The sequence below is a fragment of the Muntiacus reevesi genome, chromosome X (assembly GCF_963930625.1).
Source record: "Muntiacus reevesi chromosome X, mMunRee1.1, whole genome shotgun sequence".
Classification (NCBI taxonomy): domain Eukaryota; kingdom Metazoa; phylum Chordata; class Mammalia; order Artiodactyla; family Cervidae; genus Muntiacus; species Muntiacus reevesi.
Genome location: NC_089271.1, coordinates 97,976,143 through 98,002,598, shown reverse-complemented (window position 1 = coordinate 98,002,598; position 26,456 = coordinate 97,976,143). Strand labels below are relative to the sequence as shown.

Genomic DNA, 26,456 nt, shown 5'->3' with positions numbered 1-26,456 from the left:
TCTTTACTTTGCCTCTCCTCCTCTTTCCATTTCTTAAACACCGAAGCTCCCAGGACTTTAGTCCTGGGCAGACTTCTCTTAGCATGCACACTACACAGTCACCTTAGGAGGGCTCCCCACATCTATATTATCTGTGACACAGGCGATTCTACATGTTCATCAAACACCATTTCCTTTTCCTACTTTACTTGTGGCTAGGATACATTTCCCAGAATCCCTGCTGATTCAGTATAGACATGTGACTGACTTCTCACCAAATGAATGTAGGAGAAAGAGACTATGAAACTTGCAGGTCTGGCCACTCAAATCTCACACGTGGTCCTCCAAGATCTGTCTCTGTACTCATCTTCCAGCCATGTGCAAAGAAGTCAGTGGAGATTTTGAAGTGCCTAGGGGCCTCTGGAGCTACTGGACAGAAGGAAGTTTGGTCCCTGATATCCTGTACAGAGTCAAGCCTAGGCAGCACCCCAAACCATCTCCAGTGATTTGAACTATGACATGAGTGAATAATAATCCTTTATTGAATTAGCTCACTGAGACACAGAGATTGTTTGATATAGCAGTTAACTCTCACTAACTGATATACCATCTTTATGCTAACGACAACCAAATATATGAATTTCAGGCTTGTATTGATACTTCTTTCAGTGCATCAAATAATTGACAATTGACAATGGTTGCCCAAATGAGAAGACAATTTTTTAAGTTTATTAGTCATTTATTTATCATGCAACAAGTATCTATTGAATACCTACTGTGCACCAGCACGGTACTAGGCTCTACATTTGCAATGATGAACAAACACAGGTCCAGGCCTCGCTCTTAAGAATTGTTCTGGTTGCTTTACTGCAGTGAAATATACATAACATAATATTTGTCATTTTAACTGCTTGTAAGTGTACAATTTTGTAACATAAATAGTTACCATTGCAACTATCTATACTCAAAAACTTCATCATCACAAGTGAAAACTCGGCCCCCATTAAATAATATCTCTCCCTCCTCTCCCCTCAGCTCCTGGTAACTTGTATTCTATTTTTTCATGCTTGTGCTCAGTCACTTCAGTCATGTCTGACTCTTTGCAACCCTATGGACTGTAGCATGGCAGCCTCCTCTGTCCATGAGATTCTCCAGGCAAGAATACTAGAATGGGTTGCCACGCCCTCCTCCAGGGAATCTTTCTGACACAGAGATTGAAGCTGCATCTCCTGTATTGCAGGTGGATACTTTACCACTGAGCCACCAAGGAAGCCCATTCTACTTTCTATCTCTATTTATCTATTCTAGGTACATGATACAAGTGGACAAACACAGTATTTGTCTTTCTGTGTCTGACTTTTCTCTCTAAGCTAAATGTTTTCAGAGTCCATCCATATTATAGCATGTATCAAATTTTCATTCCTTTTTACAGCTGAATAATATTCCATTGTATTATATAAACCATGTTTTGTTTATCCATTCATCTGTTGATGGACACTTAAGTTTCCACCTTTTGGTTATTGTAAATAATGTTGCTATGAACATGAACGTGCAAACTCTGTTTAGGTCTGTATTTCAGTTCTTTTTGTGATACATCTAAGAGTGGAATTGTTGGGTCATATGGTAGTTTAATGTCTAATCTTCTGATAAATCGCCAAACTATTTTCCAAAATATCTGTACCATTTTAGACTCCTATCAGCAATGAACCAGGGTTCCAATGTTTTCACATCCTCCCCAACACTTGTTATCTTCCATTTTTTTCTGGCCATCCTAGTGAGTGTGAAGTGTTATTTACTAATATTTTTAAATAGAAAAGTCATATAAGATTTATACAATCTTGTTTTAAGAAATTCAAGCCCAAAGCACATTAAAAGGAAGAAGTCCATTTCCGTATAGCCCCCTCCTTCTTCTCCCCAGTGAAAACCACTGTTAAAAGTTTCGTGTGATGAGTCAGGTGCTCGGGCCTGGTGCACTGGGAGGACCCTGAGGAGTCGGGTGGGGAGGGAGGTGGGAGGGGGGATCGGGATGGGGAATACATGTAACTATATGGCTGATTCATGTCAATGTATGACAAAACCCACTGAAATGTTGTAAAGTGATTGGCCTCCAACTAATAAAATAATATTAAAAAAAAAAAAAAAAAAAAAAAAAAAAAAAAGTTTCGTGTGCATCCTTTCAGAACTTGTTCTCTGCATTTATATTCTTATATAGGCATGAATTTAAAATTATATATAATGTATATACACATTATGTAATTAATATCAATTTCCATCCTTCTTTCCACCCCTTCCAGTGTTCTTTCCACCCCTGAGATCTTACCCTATAGCTTACCCCACTGGTTATAAAGTGGTTATTGATGTCCTGGAAGAATAAGCTGTGTTGACTAGTTTTATCACTAGCAGCAGAATTTTAGTATCTTTCTCATGGAGAAGGAAATGGCAACCCACTCCAGTATTCTTGCCTGGAAAATCCAATGGATGGAGAAGCCTGGTAGGCTACAGTCCATGGGGTCGCAAAGAGTCAGACACGACTGAGCAACTTCACTTTCATTTTCATGCAGAACATATCACCAAGGAAGTCTTGGGTCTGTTTTGGAATTACCTTTCCCTATCACATATACTAACAATTCTTTATGCTCCTTTCCCTCTTTGAAATTGCTTCCTTTGTCTGGGAAAAAGAAAATAATTAGAAAGATTTTCTCCCTCTTAAAGAAAACAAATGTCCAACAGTTTCAAATGGGTAACAGGTAGTGCTTGAGAAGACATTGCCCTCTGCTGGCAGTATTAGTTGAGGTTCTCCAGAAGAGAAGGTTTTCTATATATAAATCATCTCTTATTGGTTTTGTTTTACCTACATATATATATATATATATATATATATATATATATATATATATATATATATAGAGAGAGAGAGAGAGAGAGAGAGAGAGAGAGAGAGAGAGAGAAAGACAGACAGGGACAGATTAGCTGGAAGGATTACAGAGGCTGACTTGTCTCAAGATCTGCAGGGTGAGTCAGCAAGCTGGAGACTCAGGAGAGCTGATGGCATAAGTTTCAGTCTGAGTATGAAGATTTAGAAATGAGGACAGCCAGTGGTGTGGTTCCAGTCTGAAAGCTGGCAGACTCAAGACCCAGGAAGAGCCAGAGTCCCAGTTCAAAGCAGAGATTCTTTCTCCGTGACTCAGTGGAATTGTCACCCTTTTTTGATCTACTCATGCCTTCTACTGATTGAATGAGGCCCAACCATGTTAAGGAGAGCAATCTGCTTTTCTCACTCCATAGATGTAAATGTTAATCTCACCCAAAAATATCATCATATAAACACCAAAATAACATTTGACACCCCATGATTCAGCCAAGTTGATACATAAAATTAATAATTGAACTGGTCATATGAACTGCTTTGGAGACCAAACCAATAGCAGGAAGCTGTGGTGTATTTAAGCAATTGTGCTGATAGATGTTATAAGCAATCAAAGTTTTAAGTAAGAAATTAAGAATAGAAAAACATGTTAATCAACCCAGAGAGAAAAAGAATAGGCTCAACCATCTAGTTTTCACTTAAAAGTATTTAAGCTAATTGAAACAAGGAGCATGTTGTCTTAGACAGCAGAGTGATAGAGTAGAAAGATCATGAACTCTAGAGCCAGAAACTCTGAACTTGACTCTTGGCTGCTGTGCTTAACCTTTCTAAGCCTCAGGTATTTTATCTGTAAAATAGGGTAATAATAATTCCTGCCCAATGCTGATTATTCAAGGATCAAGATTGCCCCAATTCTTTATGGTTTAGAAAGGACTAAGAGTTTGGGAAATCATGGGTCTGGGAGTTATAGACCACTGTCTGTAGAATGATTGATTAAACCTGACTATGGATGAGGAAATGACCAGAATTTGGGAGAAAAATAATAATGACATTTTGAGGTTTATAACAATGACAGACAAGCTTGGGTGGACATCAAACATGAACTTAGATTAGAGGACCTGAGAAAGCAGACTCAGGAAGAGAAAGGCAGAAAGCAACACAACACAATCTGCAGCACTACTGCTAAAGACTCTAGAAGGGAAGATGCCTCTGAAACAGGAGGATTGTAAAAAGGAGAAATCTGCCTTCATTACTTCAAATTCCACAGCAAAAACTATTCCAGAAATTTCCCAATCTCAGATAATCCAAATGAGACTTTTAAAAGTCAGCCATGTGGCTATGCAAGGAAGTGAGCTCATATTACAAAAAGATATATGCTTCCACCCTTGCTTCTATACGCAATTCTCAACACAGCTACCAGTGTGATACTTTCCAGTACAATGCAGGTTATCTTCCTGCTCAATTCTCAGTGATGACAGTCCACCATCTGCAAAATATAACCCTTACTTATGGGGTTTATGGGACCTTACCTTACCCAACCCCTGCCTTATGTAACCTGACATTTTTCACTTTGTTCACTTTGCTGTAGCCACATGGACCTCCTCATTGTTCCTCAGGCCTTTGTACTTGTCTTTCTCTCTGCTGCAGTACTCTTTCCCCAAATCTTCTCATGGTTTCAGGTCTTTGTTTGAATGTCATCCCCACAGTCAATCCTACAGGAAATCACCCTGAATATTCATTGGAGGGATTGATGTTGAAGCTGAAGCTCCAATACTTTTGGCCACCTGATGCAAGGAGCTAACTCACTGGAAAAGACCCTGATGCTGGGAAAGACTGAAGGCAGGAGGAGAAGGGGATGACAGATGATGAGATGCTTGGATGGCATCACCCACTTGATGGACCTGAGTTTGGGCAAGCTCAGGGAGATGGTGAAGGACAGGATAGCCTGGTGTGCTGCAGTCCATGGGGTTGCAAAGAATCAGACATGATTGAGCAACTGAACAAGAACATCCCCACAGAGAGTCCTTCCCTGACCATCCTAAAATAGCAACCCTTCATCCTTTTCTATCTTCTTTTCTCGCTTTATTTTATTGAGATCGTTTTTCTGTCTCCTTCACCAGATTTTAACCCCATGAGTCTGTTTACTTAAGGGCCTGAGTCAAAATAGATGCTCATTATTGCTGAATAAATGACATGTTGTGCTGTGCTGTGCTTAGTTGCTCAGTTGTATCCAACCCTTTGCAGCCCCCATGGACTAAAGCCCAGCAGGCTCCTCTGTCCATGGGGATTCTCCAGGCAAGAATACTGGAGTGGCTTGCCATGCCCTCCCCCAGGACCTTTCCAACCCAGAGATTGAACCTAGGTCTCTCACACTGCATGCAGATTCTTTACCGACTGAGCCACCAGGAAATCCCAAGAACACTGGAGTGGGTAGCTTATCCCTTCTCCAGCAGCTACCAGGGAAGTAAATAAATGATAAATAAATTGAAAAGATAGAATGAAATAAAAGATATACTGCTTGATTTTTTTTTCATAAAAGCAATGGTATGAATCCCAAAGAATCATTTCAGGAAGGCTAAACCTGAAAATGGATTGAGACTTTCAAAAATTGCTGAAGACAGATAAGTAAAAGGCCTTTTAATCAGTATCAGGTGGAGAAAGAAAAACTTCTTAAAGAAAATAAATTGTCTTTTGTTAGTATTTTCCTTCAAGAAGATTGACTTTCAAGCTAATAAAGGCTAAAAGGGTTGGGAGAGGAGGTCTAGACAGGGACAGAGACTGCGTGGTAGAGATTCCCAGACCCCAGGGTGGCAAGAAAGCATCAGTCTCAGGCTCTGCATGGAAATGATGCTGGAGCTCACCCATGTAAATACCAGGGTAGAACCAAGAAGCAGGCAGATTTCAGGGAATAACTGTGTGGACAGAGGACAACAAACCAGGTCTCACACACTATGACTATTACTACTATTACACACTGATCACTAAGTCGCTGAGTCGTGTCCAACTCTTTGCGACCCCATGGACTATAGCCGACCAGGCTCCTCCGTCCGTGGGATTTTCCAGGCAAGAATACTGGAGTGGATTGTCATTTCCTTCTCCAGGGGATCTTCGCAACCCAGGAGTCAAACCCAGGTTTCTCGCATTGTACTACTACACAATTAAGGGTTAAATAATCCAATACATATAAAGAGCTTAGAACAGTGTATAGCACATGGTATGGATTCAAAAAAAAACATTTAGTGAATGAAGAAATTCAACACAATGTTATAGGTTTATGTATTTCCCTCCACACACCAAATGGCAATGCCCAATTCTGAGGCAGTGTGTCAGAATCTCTTTAGTTCTGATGAAAGTTGCCCATCTGCCTGTACCTGCAAATCATGCATTTTATTTAAGAGGTTTAAGAACCTCCTTGGGGTAATTCATGGACCTCAGAAGCATAAGTGTCCCAGGTTAGGAATTCTAGTTCTAAAGGTATCTCCCTAAATTGTACCACTGGGATAAATGGTGTAACTACCAAACCCTATAGTTGAGGGTTTTAGCCAAATTCTGAATTTCCTTGTTCACCAAATGTTTTTTTGAATGCCTACTATGTGCTATGTATTGTTCTAAGCTCTTTAGATATATTGGATTATTTAATCCTTACAAGTGCCCTGGAGGTATATTCTATTAATTATCCCCCTCTGAACCCTCCTACACTGTTGTTAGGAGTGTAAATTGATGCAGCCACTATGGAGAATAGTATGGAGGTCCATTAAAGAACTAAAAATAGAACTACCATGTAATTCAGCAATCAGATTCCTGGGCATGTATCTAGAGAAAAGTATAATTTGAAAAGGTACTTGCACCCCAATGTTCATGGCAGCACTATTTACAACAGCCAGGATGCAGAAGCAACCTAAATGCCCATCAACAGAGGAATGAATAAAGAAGATGTGGTATACATATATGGAATATTACACAGCCAATAAAAAGGAACAAAATTGTGTCATTCGTAGAGACCTGGATGGAGCTAGAGACTGTCATACAGACTGAAGTATGTCAGAAAGAGAAAGATAAATATCATATGATATCACTCACACAGGAATTCTAATTTTAAAAAAATAATATCAATGAACTTATTTACAAAACAGAGACAGACTCACAGATTTTGACAATAAACTTATGGTTACCAAAGGGCAAACATGGAGCAAAGGGTAAATCAGGAATTTGAGATTGACGTATACACACTACTACATATAAAACAGATCACCAACAAGGACTTACTTTATAGCACAGGGAACTCTACTCAATATTCTGTAAGAATCTATGTAGGAAAAGAATCTGAAAAAGAATAAATACATGTATATGTATAACTGAATCACTTTGCTCTACACCTGAAACTGAAACACCTGAAACAACATTGTAAATCAACTATACTGCAATAAAATAAAATAAAAACCTTTGACAGATGAAACCAATGAAGTACTGATGCTCTAGATAACTTGCCAGAGGTCACATAATGGAATTTCACTTGTCCAGCTCCAGAGACATTTCCCCACTACTTCACAGTGCCCATCATGAGGTTTGTGTCTGTTCTCCTGAGAGCCAGATTCATCCTGAAAGTATTGCTCTTAAACTGGAGATAGCAGGTGAGAATCAACAATCCCAACAACATCTGAAATTCTGTCACACTGCCTCTGGTCACTCATTTTTCCTCAGGCTCAGCTTGTAATCATTGGACTTATTTGTATGAGGGATTACACAAATATTCACCCACGTACAACATCTCCCAAGGAGATGGACTCCCATACATGTACAAGCTTACACTCTAAATTAAGGCAGGGGGAGTTCCTGCAGGTGGGGGGTGAGGCTTCATACCTCCATGTCCAATTTCTGTTTCCTTGACACCACCATGTGCACTTCTGGTAAAGACACTTGGAGAAATAAAGGAAGTTTTTCAGTGAGAGAGACATGCATGAGCTTGCTGGGGCTGAAACAACAAAGTCCCACAGATTCAGGGCCTTAAACAACAGACATTTACTGTCTCCCAGTTCTGGAACCTAGAAGTGCAAATCAAAGCGTTGGCAGAACTGGTGCTGTCTAAGGCTGTGAGGAAAGGATCTAGTCCAGGCTTCTCTCATTAGTTTACAGATAATTGTCTCTGTCTCCTCATTGGTTTCCCTCTATGCATGCCTGCATACAAATTTCCAAATTTCCCTTTTCCGGTCAGATTGGATGGGGGCCTACCTTAGTGAACTCATTGTATCTCCAGATATAGTCACATTCTGAGGTCCTGAGGGCTAGGACTGCAACATATCTTTTAAGGAAAGACAATTCAGGCCATAAGAAGGCACAATGAACAGAAGAAAGCCACAGAATGTTGGAATCCTCAATCAGTTAATAAACCCTTGCTCCAGGATCAACGCTAGCAAACAAGGAGGACTGACTGTGAATAGAGCGTTTTGCCGGGCACAAAGCACGGCTATGAAGAAGCCAAAAGCACATTTGTGCTCTTCCCTTGAGAAACGTTCAGTGTAGCTGGGGAATCTCAATAAGGCCATGTAGGAGATAAACAATTTTCCCCGCAAACACTCAGAAATTCAAGCATGTCATTTTATTCTCTTTTAATTAAATTTACTCAAGTATCCAACCAGACAAGCTATCATCCCATCAGTGTTCACACCTGGTAGCTTTTCTGAGGGGTCCACAGCCCTGCCAGGATTCTAGACACTGTGGCATCCTCTCCATCACACTCCAAGGCTGGGTGGAACCACAGGCCTCTCAAGGCACCTGAGAAGATCCAGCTTAAATCATCGGGCTCCACAGGATAACGTTCCTTGGAGCCTCTCTGTCCTGGGCTCCACCTAGTGGCAAGAGACATATCTGCAAGGCTGTTGTCTAAGAATTTTATCTAGGAAGCAGCCCACAAGTCCTCCTCAATTCAGTTCCGTTCAGTCGCCCAGTTGTGTCCAACTCTTTGTGACCCCATAGACTGCAGCACACCAGGCTTTCCTGTCCATCACCAACTCTTGGAGCTAGCTCAAACTCATGTCCATCGAGTCGGTGATGCCATCCAACCATCTCATCCTCTGTTGCCCCCTCCTCCTGCCTTCAATCTTTCCCAGCATCAGGGTCTCTTCCAATGAATCAGCTCTTCACATTAGGTGGCCAAAGTATTGGAGCTTCAGCATCTGTCCTTACAATGAATATTCAGGGCTGATTTCCTTTAGGATTAACTGGTTCGAGCTCCTTGCAGTCCAAGGGACTCTCAAGAGTCTTCTTCAGCACCACAGATTGAAAGCACCAATGTAGGAACCCCTGCTCCCTCCTCTTCCCTCTTTTCCCCTCCCGCAACTCTCGTACAGCTCTGTAGTCCATCCTCCTGTGAACCAGTCTCTGTCAAAATCTTGTATCATAAAAATTCCACACCCACTCTCCCACAGCTCTCCAGTCCAACATGAACTGAACTCTGTACTCTATCCCTCCCCATCACCTCTGATCGCACTCTAGTTCTCTGTTCCAGCTGAACATGATCTCATACCTTCCCCTCAGCAACCCCCAAGCTCCTACAGCCCTGATCCATGTACACAGAAACCAACCCTTGCTCCCTCTCCCTCTCCTTTCCCCTCCCATCACTTTATCCTACTCACATGGATGGACCTCAGTCCCTTACTCTCCAGTCTCCTTGTACTCCCCAATATCTTTCTGACCCATCCCCAGTTGATTTGACCTCTGTTACCCCCTCCCAGTCCACCCTGTCCTACTGCCCCTACATCTCTCTGGTCACTCACAGGACAGACCGCTGTTCACTCTCTTTCTCTACCCATCTCCACCATCCCCCTCCAGCTCTGTAGACCATCCTCTGGAACTGAGCTACCTTGTCTCTCCCTTCCTATTCACCCCCACACTACCCAGAGTTTACCCAACCACTCCCCCTACACCTCTTGGGCCAGCCTCGCATGAATTAACCTCTACTCCCTTCTCCTTTCACTGGCCTCACCTACCATCCCCTCCAGCTGACTCTAGCCTCCTCTCTGTCCACATCTCCCTATCCCCTTGCAGCTCTCTTCTGCCATGAACTGGCCACAGATCCTTCTCCATCCCCATCTTAGTGACCCTCCACTGAGCAACTGCACAGATTTGGTAAGAACATTTTGTGTGTCCTTATCCTTAGAGCTTCCCTGGTGACTCAGAGGTAAAGCCTCTGCCTGCGATGCAGGAGACCAGGGTTTGATCCCTGGGTCAGGAAGATCCCCTGGAGAAGGAAATGGCAACCCATTCCAGTACTCTGGCCTGGAAAATTCCGTGGGCTACAATCAATGGGGTTGCAAAGAATCAGACACGACTGAGCGACTTCACTTTCACTTTCACTATCCTTAGGGATAACATGTTACTTGCCACTCTCCCTTCCTCCAAGAAATTCTGACTTTTATTTAATTTAGGAGAACATTAAGCAGAAGGAGATAAGAATGTTTCTTAGATAAGGGTGGCGGTTAACAGTGAAATGGCAAGGGGGGCCTACTTTTTTCACTCCTTTCCAATACTGTGTGTTTTTAATCAGATCACATGCCTCTTATTAAAAAACAGCAATATGACAAAGGTCAAATCCTCACAGGAAATGCTGTCAACTCAACTGTGGGGACAGTAATTATAAAAGTTTCACGGGCCCACATTTAACAAAAAGCTTGTGACAAACACAGCAAAGGAATGAGTGAGAATGAATACTTCTGAAATGCCTCCTTCTCGGACACTGTAAATCCAGGCCTTTGTTGTTAAGTTTTCATTGAACCCCCCAATGATTTTGAGTTAAGCAGAACTCTTCTCCCTACAGACAAGAAGCCTGGGCTGCCCAGAGAAGTAGCCTGCAGCAAATTACACAGCCACGAAGAGGTGGAGCCCACGTGAGAACTCTGCTCCAAGGCTCCCCACACATCTCAATGTTTCTCAAGGAGCAGTCCCTCCAGTATGCTATGGTCCAGAGACAAGGTCTGGGGTCACTCCTCTTTAACATACAGCACACATAAGGTTTCTAGTTCAAATTTAGGACACCCAGGTAAATTGATCTGAATTTCAGATCAATGATGAATAAGCAACTAAATGGCCAAATGGGATATACTTATACTAAAAAAAAAAATTGATCGGAAATTCAAATTGACCTAGGTGTCCTCTTTTTATTGGCTAAATCAGGCAACCCTCTCCAGGATTAGGATGCCCTACCAGAAGTCTGAAACCCACGTGCAAGTGAATGTTGGTCATTTTTCATTCCTCCTCATCGCTTCTTGCTCCCCACCTTCAGTCTGGGGCAGAGACTTTAATGGCATCTGCCAGGATTTCTCTTGTAGTTCATCCCAATAGGGCCAAGAGGGAGCTGGACAAGGTCACTGGACCCAACCCACACTGTGATTCTGAGACACCACCCAGCAAATCAACTGACAAGAGGTTGGCTAAGCTCTACCTACTGTCATAATCACCTGACTCTCACCAATTTGTCCCAAACACAAATTACCAGGAAGACCCTTTTCCAGCTGTACACTTTGCCAAAACTATGTTTAGGGCATCATTTAGGCTGATGCAAAATGATCAACTAATTTCACAAACTGACAGGTTCCCAAGGCAAAAACCAATTCATGTCAGTAGGAAAGTGTTATTTTGTTTTCTGTTCTTGGGCTGGCAAGGAGTTTGGGATCTACCAGGTTGCCTTCAACAAAATGATTTAGAAGCTGAATTCATAGTCAAGGCTAAAGAACTCATCCTTAGAGAATAAGAGCTCAAATAAGAAAGGCTTTATTTGAAGATAAAACAAATAGCTCATACATACACACACACACATCCAAAAGAAAGTAAGAGTTCACTGGGTTTTATAAAAGAGAAAGCTGCACTCAGGTGTCAATTAAAATTGGAACCATTGAAGAGATGCTCCCTGCTTGTGGTGACATGGGTACAACGTGTGCTTGACAAGAAGTTGTTTGGCGGTGGCATAAATGTGGGAATGCAGGACAAGAGTTAAGCGATACAAGGCAGAATGGCAGGTGGGCAAAAGCTCAAAGACCCTTTTCTCCATTCTAACATGCTTTTGTTCTGCCCTGGGGAATTAAAGCAGTCACCCGGTCACCTTACAAAGAACCTCAATTTCAAAGAACACTTTCAAAAGTTGAAAATAGATTTAGAGTTCTTACTAAAGTTATACCGAGATGTCAGTGGGGAAAATAATTTACATTTTCAAAAACCAGGCTTCACACAACGGCAGGCACTAAACTGAGTTCCCTGTGCTCATGGTAGAAAAGCTGAGACTGATCTTAATAAAGGCTCGTCTTCTTCATGATGCGCAGGAACTCCTGCTCATTGACTTCTCCATCTCCATCTCGATCAGCTTCATCAATCATTTCCTGCAGGACAGGAAGGATTCCACTTAGAACAATTCATAAATGGAACGAAAGTGTGACTAAGTAATCAGCTTTCATAATGATGCACAAATAGACCATGTGGTCCACCTGCTGCAAATGGGCTGACTTTTATAATAAGCTTGGTTCCTGAAAAGTCATTTGAAAACAAAGTCATACTTTGCCACATGTGTATCGCCTAGAAAGCAGCTCAAAAGCTGCCCTGACTAGGGAGATTCCTAAAACCTAAATCTATCCACGGGTATATTTTTCTGGGGGCAGTGTCCATTGATTTGTCTCACTAGGAAAAGAGAAATTAAAGTAGTCAGCAGAGTGACAAGAGAACATTCGTTTTTCTTCAAATGTAACCAGAGAAAATGGAACTCAAAAAAGTCACACGGGGCTCCAGGCTGAGCATCACAAACCTGCAACTCCTCATCAGAGAGGTTCTCACCCAACTCCTTGGCCACACGTTTGAGGTTTTTGAACGATATCTTCCCAGTCTCATCATCATCAAAGAGCTTGAAGGCTTTCAGGATTTCTTCTTTGGTATCCTTCTCAGACTTAACAAACAGAACATAAAACACATGACAACAGGGAGACACTTGTGATTCATACTGACTTGTGTCCCGCAGCCCCACCACTGCCAATCCCCTCTGCCCTGCCCGGATGCCACAAGGATCTTGGTGACAGCTTCCATGACTACAGGTGCTGGGTCACAGAAGATCACACAGTAACCAGGGCAGAAAAAGAAGATAAACAATGAAATTACTACAAACCCAGAGGCTAAAAAGGAAATATAAAGGTTTGCATTTAGAACATTTTCTGTACAAACCAAAGAGAAAGTAGATTTGTTTTTAAATTATGGGAACAGAAGGTGAAGCTAGACTTAGGGGAAATATACTGTTTAAGCTGCTAGAAGAGGGATCTTCTTGGTGGGGATGGAGGGGGAGGAAGGAAAGAAAAGGCTATTTCACTTATTATGAGATCAGAAAGTGTTACTGGTATCCCCAGTACTCTAACAGAGGAAAAGAGTAAAATCTCCAAGAGCTTCAACTTCAAATTCCTGAAAGGTAGCTAAAGATAGTGAGGGCCCCTAATAAGAGCAATCTGGGAACCAACTCTGAATGCAGGACAGCTTTACTATGTTGTTTCAGAATGTTAAGCTTCCTGAACGCTTAAATCAGTCCCTGAAGAAAAATATAGATGTAATTAGATGATTTCAAAGCAACAGGCTTATTAGAGGGGGAAGAGGCCTGTGCATTGGGAGGCTCATCTAACTGATGGAGCTACTTTTCCACAGGCCAGTAGAATGTAGATGAGCCAAACTAAGGAGGAGCCAGGAGGCCAAAGAGAAATGGACCAAAAGGAACACCTTTCCTATGTGGGACACTTAGGGGACTGAGGGTGACAGGTGCGGTGACATCTTAGCACCTCTATGGACCATTTGGAGACTAGAGAATGGGTGAATTCAACCTTGGAAGTGGTGAAAGACCAAATCCTCACTGCGGTAAAAAACACAGCCTCAGGCTGAGGCTATCCAGAATACTAACAAATGGGAGAGGAAAGAATTTCAAACTTTAAAGTACAGGGACTTTGCCTTGTCAAAGTGGGAGACACTGTAATATTACTGGTCCTATTAAAGGTTTTACTGCTTGTGCTTATCACACTGACATACTGGTTGGAGAAAGAGCAAAAAAAGTGACACCCCATCCCCTCTGCCCTGTCTGGATGTCACATGGTCTTGGTGACGGCCTCCATGACCACAGGTACTGGGTCACAAAGATCACACTTTTACTTCTTTTCAGAGGGTAAAATGACTTTGACTTTGTGGCCTTGAAAAAAGTCAAGTAGAACCTAAACATCCTAGTTCTCAGTCACAGATACTCTCTTTTATCAGCTGAACTCTCCAGTCTGCATTAACTTTTTTTCAGTGAAGACATTTTCATATCTAGATTCAAATTTGCCCACCATTATTGGTGGAAAATAATGCTGATCATTTTAGCTAACTTACCATTTTCTGAGTCATTACAGTCAAAAAGTCACTAAAGTTCATTTTTCCTGTCCCTTCCTTATCGATTTCACTTATCATTTTCTTGATCTCTTCTTTCTTCGGTTCAAAGCCCAGCGCCCTCATTGCCACCTACAATGAAAATAGGATGATCTTAACATGCACATCTAAACCCAGGAGGAACCAATGACAGTGCTGACAGCATTAAGCCAGCCTCTGCTACAATCCTGTTAAAATGAATAGGAATCACTATAACATCAAGCAAATTGATATGTGCATTTAATTTTATTTAATAATTCTTGAGGTAAATAAAGACAGGAAAACACAAAACAGAAGACAAAGAGGCAGAGTAAATTAGAGGCAGCAGAGCAGGAATATACAGAGCTTGCCTTAAGTTCCTTAACATCAATTGTCCCAGTTCCATCAGCATCAAAGAGATCAAAGGCTTCTCGAATTTCCTGTTTCTGCTCTTCGGTAAGCTCAGGTTTAGGACTCATCCTTTTTCGCTGGGTAGTTGATGCCATGTTTGCCTTCTTAAAGTTAGAGGCCTTTATAAGTTTTACAAACACAGAAGCAAAATATTATGTAATAGAGTCACATTTTATAAAAAAGCAGTTACAACCACATCTATTTAAAATAGTTTATACCAACGTATTTCAAAACTTTGCTTAACAGGAGAGATATCAGGGTTTGCTGGAAAGAGCAATAAATCTATGCACAGTCTGTCCCTTCTTCTTCTTTACTATTGTTTGTACAAGCGAGGATATCCCTTGTTCTTTTGGACCTTTTTTATTGAAAATCATCCCCAAAGAGAGCTAGCCAAGGAGCTGACTGGGGACAACTGTATGGATAATCAGTTCTCCCAACTTGGGGATCCTTAATTATAAAAAGGTCCTAGAACGCTGATCCGCTTTGCTGTAATTTCTCCGATTTTCTGATTACTTCTAGATTTGGCCAAATATTACTAAGGTAAGGTATATATTCTGTCAATATAGAATAATAAAATTCAGTTCTCTTAGTACACCTGAGCCTTCTCCAAGAAACTCAACGCGTTTCCCTAAGTCCCTATATTTAACATTTTAAATACACATTAACAACCAAACATAATAAACTCCCCCCCATCTCCGTGTGGAAACTTTTGGTAGAAGCGGCCAGGAGACCACAGTCTGAGACTGGTCGCGGCCTCCGAAGAATCTGAGTCTTTTTTGCCCAGGAACGGTCTCCGAAGGGGCTGGAGAAGGCCAGGGGAACCCGAAGGGTGGGGGGGGCGGTTGTGGCTGAAGGGGAGGTGGTGGCGAATCACAGGCCTAGCAGGACGGCAGGCGTCTCTACCCTACCCTTCGGCGAAAGCTCTCAGAGAAGCCGAGAACGGCGCAGGAGAGGCGGCGGGGCCCTGCAAGGCCTGAGAAGGGCACAGCCTCTGAACGCGGGGCTCGAAACCGAGGCAAGCACTCACCATCCCGGACGGACTCCACTTCCCGTTGTTACGGCAACAGACTTACACACCGACTCGGCGCCGTTCCCACCGCCCCGCGCGCGTGGCCTCGTTCCCCATTGGCGGACCGCTAGCCGCCGCTCCCCATTGGCCCAGGGCTGGGGTGGGTGGGGCTAACCCGACGAACACCCGGCACAGGGCGGGGGGCGGTACCCTCGCGGCACGGCCTCATTGGGCAGGATCACGCCGCGAGCGCAGATTAGCGGAGCCAGCACCAAACCAAGCCAATCCGCTTGGTGGAGGAGCCTCGGCAGATCCTCGGCTCACGCGGGCGGGGAGGAAAAGGTGGCTACCTTCAGCTCGAGCTCTAAGGGTGTAGGCTGTGGACACACTGGGGCCAACCAGCGGAGCGCCTACGGACCGGTAAGGGTTGCGACCTCACTCTTGTGTCCGCGACAGGACTAGAAGGCAAGGGGTTGGGTGGGACGATCCGGGACGGGGACTTCCTGGTCTGACCTGAGGCTTGAGTTAGGGTCCGAGGGGCCAGAGAAGACCTAAGCTTTCGTGTTGGAGCAAACGCTGTACCCACGGGGCATCTGAGATCCAAAAAAGGGAAGGGACGTGCTGAACCTTGTCGCAGAGGTTCGAACGTCTGGGACTTAGAAGCCTAATCCAGCCGAGGCTCTTTCTTTGAGCGTGTGCGTTCAAGAGCACTCCCCACCCCCAAAGTAGGTTCCAAGACAGGATCACTTTAGTTCTTACCTGACTAAAAGCAACCCGGGAAGGTGACCTGGGGGCCTGAGAACGGACTTTGAAGGGAGTGAAGGAAGCATGAGTGCGCGTGAAGGGGCAGATCTCTCAGCACTTACCTGCTTCCCCACTGGGCATTGGCACAGTATTTAGGGAGACAGCGAACCAGAGCAGACGTTTCTCAGGCTGAAAAAAAGCCTGAGGTTTATTGACATTTTTTAAATGAAAGTGTTCTCTGACCTTCTGCCCTTTACCCTATTCGAGCATAAACCAGGTTCACAACCTTTCGGTCATATTTGACTCTTTTCCTGCCCCTTTCCCATATACCGGCCTTCAAGTTCTATCCATTTTTCCACCTCTGCTGCTCCTCTCCCACTTAAGGCCTTCAGCAGCAGCCACCCTGTGAGTGCAGGGCAGTGTTCAGATCGTGATCCGCAAGGCCCTTCCTGAAGGACTTCCTCTCCCCTGGCTCCCTTCAGCCCCTGAATGGATTCAAATGTACAGACTTACTCCTGTCTTCAAAAGTTTGCTCCAGCTGCCCCTTCTGCATGCTTCCTCCACTTCTTTTCCTCCTGTAGGTCTTTGCTCTATTATCACCTTTCCCAGTGAACCCCCACTGAGCACCCTGTTTAGCATTGCAGCCCCCAGGACACCCAAACTCTGCACCTTCTTCTACTTTTATCCTGAAAAATGAAATATTTCCTGCCATATCAAGAAACAAATGATGTCATGGGTTGGTGAACCCTGAGGGAATTTAGGAAAGAAAGAATACCTGCCTTCTAGCAGCCATCAGACTGCAGCCACCCTATGGTGAGCCTTGAGGAAACAGGAAACCAGCCCCAGATTGCTGAGGTGCAAATTGAAAGAATGATTTCAGTGAGCCCAGATTCTTTCATGTCTTGCATATTCCCATACACAGAAAAGCGCTAAATTCCTTGAGTTTTCTAGTTTTCTTTAATTAACAACAATCTTTTGATATTCAGACTACCTGCCCTTTGTTGCAGAACTTTTATATAACCTGGCTACCCTTCTTGCCTCCTAGGACCAGTTCTCTCAGTTACTTGAGGTGCTGTCCCGAGGCTTGAAGTCCTAAATATTCCCACCAAATAAAACGTAACTCTGAACTTTTAGGTTGTGAGTGTTTTTTAAGCCCACAATCCCATACTGCTTGTCACTGTGTATTTTACTTGTTTATTTTGCTCTTTACTGCCCATCCAGTGAGGGGACACACACTAGGTACTCAGTAAATCTTGGTTGAATAAGCGATGAGTGGTCCCCCTGTTTCCTGCTTCTCACCTGTCTAGTCCACCCCGCTTTACCAGGTTAATCTGACTGAACAGTTCTGGTCAAGCCACCCCCATGCTCTTAAACCCTCAGAGGGTTCCCATCCCTGCAGACTGAAGTCCAGACTCAGCCTGGCATCTGAGCCTCCTGCCTAGTTTTGCCCCTGCTGGACCTTCCAACTTTGTGTCATTCCACAGCCTGTTTCCCAGTGGGTCTGCAGGGTGACAGCCTGGCAGTGTAGGAGCAACCACAAGTTCTGCCTTGGCCTTGTACCAGCAGTGTGACTTTAGGCAAGTCACTTGACCTCTCCGAGCCTCAGTTTCTTATCTGTTGAGTGAGACCAGTACTGTGTTCCCAACTGCTTGCTTTTTGGATCTTAGTGGTATAATATACAGTCAGCCCTTCATATCTGCAGGTTCCATATCCATGGATTCAATTGTTATAGCCATGCATTCCAGGAACAAACTGACTGAGAAGGACAATGCAGATAGTGGAGTGCAGTTTATTACACTGGTGGGCCCAAGGCAGAGTCTCCTCTTAGCCAAGGACCCCAACCATTTTTTGTGAAAACCTTATATACCCTAAGTGTACGTGCTCAAACCCACCTCCCCAAATTCTCTGAAACTAGTCTGAACAAAGGAAAAGAAAGATACAATCAAAGTTAATCCGTGATTCATATGCCTATGCCTTAAACCCGTGATTTCTATGCCTTAAGCCTAGGTAGTTAACAGTGGGCAATTATCAATAACCCTGTGGTCATACCCCAATAAACATAATAGAATTTATGATTCTATTTGGTTACACAGATAATTAGGGTATTCTTTTAGGCGATGGAGAGTCTAGGCACCAACCATGGGGCTCTTCCATCCGGGGGTCTGGTTTTCCAGTTGGTATGTCATTTCCATAGATACTGGGCATATAGCTCAAAGTCCACAGTCTGGCCCAAGATGGAGTCCTGCTTTCAAGATGGAGCCTGTTCTGTTTTCTCCTTCACAACCATCCATGGACTGAAAACATTGAAAAAAAAACTCCAGAAAGTTTCAAAGCAAAAATTGAACTTGCTGCATAGGCAGCAATTTATATGGCATTAACATAGTATTTACAGCTACTTACATAGCATTGGCATTGTATTAGGTATTAGGAGTAATCTAGAGATTGTTTGAACTATATGTGAGATTGTGCATAGGTTATATGCAAATACTGTGTCATTTTATCTAAGAGACATTGAGTCTCCTTGGATTTCGGTGTCTGCAGGGGCTCCTGGGACCAATGCCCCATGGATGCTGAGGAACTGTTGTGCTCATTTGTAAAAGGTTCTGACATTTAGCCAGTTTTCAGGCATTGTTAATTCTTTTCTCTGATTCACTCTTGTCATTCCCCTTATATGACACATGCAGAGCCTCAGACTCTGTGCTAAGTCTTCTCCACGCTGTAGCCAGAGTGATCTGATACTTACCCTTGGTTTCAACTTCCAAAGCCTCCCACATCTCCCATAGGGTGACTCCTTAGCCCGACACACAGCACCTGCACGTTCTGAACTTTGCTGCCAATCTGACTTCAATCTCACTTTGTCACAACTTGTCGCAGAACAGGCTGGCCATGCCAACACCTCATGCTTCCCACTCCTGGCCTTGGAATATCTCTCAAGACACCCACCTCTTCTTTGACTCACACCTCCAGGGCTTTAGAACTTGACTCAGGAATCGCCTCCCTGCCTGGGCTTACTCTCATCCGAACTCACGGGCACTTCTGCAATGTTCTGCTAAGTCTGTGTCCCACCCCAGATGCTGGGCTCCCTGAAGGTTGGTGCTGTGCCTTCAGCAGGTTCTATTTGGCAGTGGCCTTGTGAAGGTGGAGGAGTGAGCTGATACCAGAGTGCTTTTCTACAACATTTTTTTTACAAGTTGCAGCTCCCTTTTTATCCTTGGGGCTGGTACCTACAGCCACTGAGGTCAGCAGAAGGATTCCTGCTCTACGGTTGAGGCCTCTCAGACCAGCCGCTGAAGCACAATTCCACCAATACTCCATTCCAGACTTCTTGCTGGCCCTCCAGAGGCTCACCCCCAGCAAGTCAAGATGGACATGGGGCAGAGGCTGCGGGGAGCCTAAAACTGTGCACAGTGTTAGAATGAAAACAGAAACCAATGCTGAGGTGTTGAGGAGGCTGCTAGTCTTGCCTGGAAAGGGGGAGGAAGTTTCCCAGGGGTGACAACTGAGCGAGGCCTTGAAGGCTGCAGAGCTGCTCACCATGGAGGGGACAGGGAGCAGCACCTCCAGGTGGAGGGAACAGCAGAAGCTGAAGCTTTCAGATAGGCTGCTGATTTTGTCAGCAGATTCAAAGCCAGGGCCTTTCTGTCCTGAAAGTCAACAGACTAGTGGAGAGATGAATGAGTGACAGAAAGGACAAGATGGAGCTGATTGAGTCCTTTGGAGAAGTAGGGGGAAGCCTTTGATCCTGTTGGCCTTTTTCTTGTGCAGACAGGCATCCTCTTGCCACAGAGGATGGTATCGAGTCTGTGGCGGCCACATTGGAGCCTCCTGCACTGACCAAGCACAGGAGCAGGTCAGGCCCTGACTACCTCAGCGCACTCCTCTGAGCTGTTCTGGGTTTCCCCTTTACAAAGAGCCTGGTCTCTCATGTTTGTGAAGGAGAGAGCACTTGTCTCTCTCTCTCTTCCTGGTTGGAAATGGACAGACTCTCCTGTCCTTTTGTCTCCAGGACTTGGTGACTGGGGACTGGCCCCAGCAGGAAGGCAGCCATGGGCTCACTCCCTTCTCTCTGTATTTAATCCCAGAAGTAGAGCCACGTGCTTGGGTTTCACTCTTAAAAGGTGAGTCTCCTTTCCTAGATGCCTTTTAGCCTAAGACCTTGTCCCAGTGTGTCTAGAGGAATAAAGGCATGCATACTTGTTTTAATTCTGAGATCTGCAATTTTAAAGGATGGTTTTAATTCAGAGACCTGAAATTTTAAAGTTAAAAGACTTGAGGCTTCTGTTGTGTGATCTGTAACAATCCCAGCTCCTAGAATGTTGCCCTTTAGGGCCTTATTTTTCCATTCACAGTATTCTTGTGAGTATATTTATAATAAAATAGAACTGAAAATTTGCCATTTTAAACATTTTTGAGTGTACAGTTAAGTGGCATTAAGTAGGTTCACATTGTCATGCAACCATCCCAGCCATTCATCTCCAGACTTCTTTTCATCTTATAGAACTGAAACTCTATACTGACTTAGCATCACTCCCCAATTCCCTGCCTCCTTCCAGGCCTGGCACCCACCGCTGTACTTTCTGTGTCTAAGAATTTGACTACTCTAGGGACATCATGCAAGTAGACTCCTCTTGTATTTGTCCTTTTGTGTCAGGCTTCTTTCACTTAGTATAATGTGTCCAAAGTTCTTATTTCACTTAGCATAAGTTTATCCGTGTTGTAGCCTATATCATAATGTCTCTTTTTTGTTATTTTATTGTTGTAAGAACAGGGCTTCCTTGATAGTTCAGTTGGTAAAGAATCTGCCCGCAATGCAGGAGACCCTGGTTTGACTCCTGGGTCGGGAAGATCCACTGGAGAAGGGATAGGCTACCCACTCCAGTATTCTTGGGCTTTCCTTGTGGCTTAGCTGGTAAAGAATCTACCTGCAATGCAGGAGACCTGGGTTCAATCCCTGGGTTGGGAAGACCCCCTGGAGAAGGGAAAGGCTACCCACTCCAGTATTTTGGCCTGAATAATTCCATGGACTGTATAGTCCGTGGGGTCGCAAAGAGTCAGACACAACTGAGTGACTTTCACTTCCAAGAACAGGTAAGATGAGATCCACCATATTAACAAATGTTTGAATGTACAATAGATTGTTGATTGTAGGTACAATGTACAGCAGACTTCTAGAGGTTACTCATCTTGCTTTACTGAAACTTTCTACCCACTGATCAGCTCCTCCTCTTCCCCTCCCCCAGTCCCTGGCCATTCTACTCTTTGATTCTGTGAGTTTGACTACTTTAGATACTTCATATGAGTGGAATCACACAGTATTTGTCTTTCTGTGACTGGCTTATGTCACTTGGTATAATGCTCTCAAAGTTCATCTGCGTCTCATATTGTGGAATTTCCTCCTTTTTTAAGGCTTCATGATATTCTGTTGTATTTATATACCACATTTTCTTTATCCATTCATCCATCAATGAACGCTTAGATTGTTTCCATCTTGGCTATTGTGAATAGTGCTGCAAAGAGTTTCAGTTCAGTTCTGTTCTGTTCAGTCGCTCAGTTGTGTCTGACTCTTTGCGACCCCATGAATCGCAGCACGCCAGGCCTCCCTGTCCATCACAGACTCCCGGAGTCTGCTCAGACCCATGCCCATTGAGTCAGTGATGCCATCCAACCATCTCATCCACTGTCATCTCCTTCTCCTCCTGCCCCCAGTCCCTCCCAGCATCAGGGTCTTTTCCAATGAGTCAGCTCTTGCATCAGGTGGCCGAAGTATTGGAACTTCAGCTTCAGCATCAGTCCTTCCATTGAACACCCAGGACTAATCTCCTTTAGGATGGACTAGTGGATCTCCCTGCAGTCCAAGGAACTCTCAAGAGTCTTCTCCAACACCACAGTTCAAAAGCATCAATTCTTCGGTGCTCAGCTTTCTTCACAGTCCAACCCTCACATCCATACATGACCACTGGAAAAACCATAGCCTTGACCAGACGAACCTTTGTTGGCAAAGTAATGTATCTGCTTTTTAATATGCTATCTAGGTTGGTCATAACTTTCCTTCCAAGGAGCAAGTGTCTTTTAATTTCATGGCTGCAGTCACCATCCGCAGTGATTTTGGAGACCAAAAAAATAAAGTCTGACACTGTTTCCACTGTCTCCCCATCTATTTCCCATGAGGTGATGGGACCAGATGCCATGATCTTAGTTTTCTGAATGTTAAGCTTTAAGCCAACTTTTTCACTCTCCTCTTTCACTTTCATCAAGAGGTTTTTCAGTTCCTCTTCACTCTCTGCCATAAGGGTGGTGTCATCTGCATATCTGAGGTTATTGATATTTCTCCCAGCAATCTTGAGTTCAGCTTGCGCTTCTTCCAGCCTAGCGTTTCTCATGATGTACTCTGCATATAAGTTAAATAAGCAGGGTGACAATATACAGCCTTGACGTACTCCTTTTCCTATTTGGAACCAGTCTATTGTTCCATGTCCAGTTCTAACTGTTGCTTCCTGACCTGCATACAGGTTTCTCAAGAGGCAGGTCAGGTGGTCTGGTATTCCCATCTCCTTCAGAATTTTCCACAGTTTATTGTGATCCACACAGTCGAAGGCTTTGGCGTAGTCAATAAAGCAGAAATAGATGTTTTTGCAAAGAGTTTAGGAGTACTCATATCTCTTCAAGATTCTAGCTTCGGTTCTTTTGAATATATACCCAGACTTGGAGTTGCTAGATCATATGTACTTCGGTAGTTCTATTTTAATTTTTTGAGGAATCTCCATAATGTTTTCCACAGCAGCTGCATTGTTTTTGCATTCAGTGTACAGAAGTTCCAATTTCTCCACATCCATGCCAACACTTATCTTTTGACTTTTTGATAATAGCCATCCTGACAGTGGTGAAGTGGTATCTCTTTGTAGTTTTGATTTACGTTTCCCTGATGATTAACGCCATGGAGCATTTTTTTCATGTACCTGTTGGCCATCTATGTGTCTTCTTTGGAGAGCTGTCTCTTCAAGTCCTTAGCTTGTTTTGTAACTGGAGGGTCACTACCATACTCTGACCACTTCCCAGGGGGGTTTCTGATGACCCAAGACACTCTAAGTTCTATATGTGGTCAAGATGGCTTTAATTCCATCAAGGAGGAGAGCTCCATCTCCTCTTATTCTTCCTCCTCCTAGCATCCCATGCCCTGGCATCATGGGGATGAGCAGTGAGTCTGTTTTATTGAGCTGCAGCAATGAGAAATGGCTTGAGCAGATTGATATACTTTCTGCAGTGCTGGGACTGGAATCCGGGCCTCCATTTTGTGCATTTCTCTACTGATTGACACTAGAGAAATAGAGAGTAATTGAAGTGCATGAGTGCCGTGGGAAAAACTGTGATGCCAGAGATAGTCTTTTCATTGTAACTGATGAATGGGGTTATTTAAGTGGCTTCCCATTCTGCCTCTAGTCCAAGTATATGGTAGTGAGTTATGGGCCCACCCAGGCCCATCTCAGAGGACAGTCTGCATCCCAGGAATGTTCACTGAGTGCTTCTTTCAGCAGCTGCAGCTACAGTTGAGTACTCTGCGAAAACTCAGGGGTGGGAGGGATGTTATCCACACAACACACTAACAGCTAAAATATATTTCAATTTATATATCATAAATGTCTGCCTCTAAATATGTTTTTAAGGAGACAAACGTTGATTGCAGAAAGGGCCACGTTTGGAATGAAAATGGAACAAGCAGCTGGTGAGCCAACAAGGACATGTTTGACAGAAGACATTCCAAAAGTGAGTACTGACATAAAAAAGGTTAACCAAAACCAGATAAGGGGAAAGTCTGGCACATACATAACAGCACACCAATGAAACATAGCTCTGGGTTACCCATATTAAATTAATTAGTGTTGAGTAATTGTTTCTTTATAGAAGATATGTCATTATTTAAGTCTTCAATTACTGCTCTGTAACAAACCCTATCAGAACTTAGCAGTTTAAAACAACACCCATTTCTTTGTTCACAATTCTGCAGGTTGGGCTGGGCCCAGCTTGTGGTGAGGAATGGGGTTTCCTTCACTGGTCTGCCCTGGGCTCACACACCCAGTTGCAGTCATGGGATCCCTGAGGTATATGTTCCAGGCAGCTCACTCACACATGTCAGTAACTACTGCCTGTCACCTAGGTGCCCTCATGTGGCCTCCAGCAGGTTAGACTGTGCTTCTGGGTATAATCGCAGAAGTCTTCCCAGGGCCAGAAGGGCACTAGCAAGGCCACCTAAACTCTAACCTCGCCAGTGTCAGAAGGAACTTGAAGGAATTGTCAGGCCTCCTGGAGATGCTTTACAAAGATCTGTGAAGGGAGGGTTCACTACGCTTTCAATGAACTAATACTTCAGACATGAAATCACACCGAGGCAAAATGTGTTCATATCAGATGTTACTTAATCGAAGCTTCCCAAGAGGTTGCCACAGGTCACCAAATCACATTGGTTTTAGCATACAGCTCAGAGTAAGGCCTTCTCTATGCCTCTGTAATTGAGGATTAATCTGAGATTCTAGTGCTTAGACAAACCACCAGAGGTCTTTGCCATCTGTAGTTCATTTGTGTGCATCACGGTTTTACTGATACTCAGCAACTAAAAACAGTCTGGATTAGGATGGTGTTTTTTTCTCACCAATTGACTTTATAGGAAGTAAAAGTTACACATTTAATCTACTATAATAAAAAAACAGTTTCATCCTAACTTACACATACATTCTGTGTAAGACTTCTCTGAGGAAAGGGCCCACTGCTAATGAAAAGGGAAAACAGAAAAGATTGTAAGAAACCCAGGGACCTACAATATTCTGTTATCGCCAGATCATTTTGCAATGAAATATTTTTTCTAGATGGCTTTCTTCCCTATTCTTAAAACTGTCTCCAAGGTGTTGATTGTATGACTCCCCACAATAACCCATTCTTGAGTCTCACTACCTGTTTTCAATCTGGAATTTCATTCTTATTTATTAGTACATATTCCTTCTTGTCTGTTGGACCCACTTGAACCATATCATCTTTCATGGCCTTGAATAGTAAGTGATGATTTCACATAAAACCTATAACTGAGGACCGTGGCCCCATCACAGTCTGACTTCTCTGGGGTAAATGCCAGCTCTGTTCTCATCATTATAAAACTCTCTCTGGCATACCTGCTGACCCATGCTTTCCAGGCAATATGGGTGCAACATTTCAATATAAGAATCCACATCACTCTGTCAAAGAGAGAATTACTTTAAAATCATGAAATGAAATTGTACTGAACAAACACAGCATTATAAAGCAACTGTACTCCAATAAATGTTTTTAAAAAATAAATCAATAAAAAAGAAACTGCACTAGATATGATAGCAAGGTTATTTTATTTTTCTTAAATTAGACTGTCAAACTTTTGAAGCAATTCGTAACTTTTGACTCCAAATACTATAAACAAGAGACTCTGAACTCCTTTGGAGTTATTCTAAAAAGCTGCCTTTGCCTGTGCAGCTGACTTGGGGAGAGCAGGAAGAGAAGGAATTGCCAAAAGGGAGATCGAGTGGGATTTGTGGATTTCATTTGCCTATGCTTTGGGCATGTGTTAGAAATTTTAGTAAAGGTGTGAATAATGTAGCATGCTATGATATATGGCAGTCATCTAAGCATAGACAACAGTGGCCTTAAAAGATACTTTGGTGGGGAGGGTAGCATAGTGAGGCTGTCTCTGTCAGGAGATTATGAATGCCTGAACAAATGATGCTGAAGCTTCAGAGCCATCTCCATTGCAGGTGGGATGCCAGGTTGAAAGGGGCAGATCTATAGAAGAAGCTCTGGCTCCCCTACAGTCTCCTGAATATCTCAATTATATAGGTATTTAAGGAATACATAGCAGGTTGGTTGGTTGGTTTTTTAATCAGCAGAATTTCTTTAAAATCTCTATTTTCTATCCCCAACTTTGATTTACTATACATAAGTTCAGAAAAAAATTGGAGTTTGTCATCTTAAGGAAGCCCAGATATGGTTTTAGAAAGACCCCAAGTAGGAGAGGTATAACAAGTCCTCCTCCAGGGCCCC

At 43.4% G+C, this 26,456-nt stretch overlaps 2 protein-coding genes across 2 annotated transcripts in view; one reads left to right on the top strand and one right to left on the bottom strand.

Annotated features, from left to right (window-relative positions):
* Positions 1 to 11,603: 11,603 nt before the first annotated feature.
* CETN2 (centrin 2) lies at positions 11,604 to 15,800 on the bottom strand. The gene is made up of 5 exons (XM_065915371.1): positions 15,675 to 15,800; positions 14,608 to 14,766; positions 14,222 to 14,350; positions 12,633 to 12,770; positions 11,604 to 12,213 (listed from the first exon to the last, which is right to left on the bottom strand). Exons 1-5 carry the CDS (start codon positions 15,675 to 15,677, stop codon positions 12,124 to 12,126), a joined length of 519 nt encoding a protein of 172 aa, XP_065771443.1. The 5' UTR covers positions 15,678 to 15,800; the 3' UTR covers positions 11,604 to 12,123.
* A 136-nt stretch (positions 15,801 to 15,936) lies between these two features.
* The window catches only part of NSDHL (NAD(P) dependent steroid dehydrogenase-like), a 32,222-nt gene continuing 21,702 nt past the window's right edge, over positions 15,937 to 26,456 (top strand). Inside the window, exons 1-2 of the mRNA XM_065915016.1 lie at positions 15,937 to 16,076; positions 24,062 to 24,161. Of these exons, the coding sequence (XP_065771088.1) occupies positions 24,099 to 24,161 (63 nt within the window). The 5' untranslated portion in view covers positions 15,937 to 16,076; positions 24,062 to 24,098. The remainder of the gene's footprint in view (positions 16,077 to 24,061; positions 24,162 to 26,456) is intronic.

Excerpts from the sequence above, each read along its gene's own strand:
- CETN2 (XM_065915371.1), bottom strand. Across the intron at positions 12,771-14,221 it reads CTGTAATGACTCAGAAAATG|TCTGAGAAGGATACCAAAGA; the intron begins GTAAGTTAGCTA and ends CTGTTTGTTAAG. Across the intron at positions 12,214-12,632 it reads TCTCTGATGAGGAGTTGCAG|GAAATGATTGATGAAGCTGA; the intron begins GTTTGTGATGCT and ends CCTGTCCTGCAG.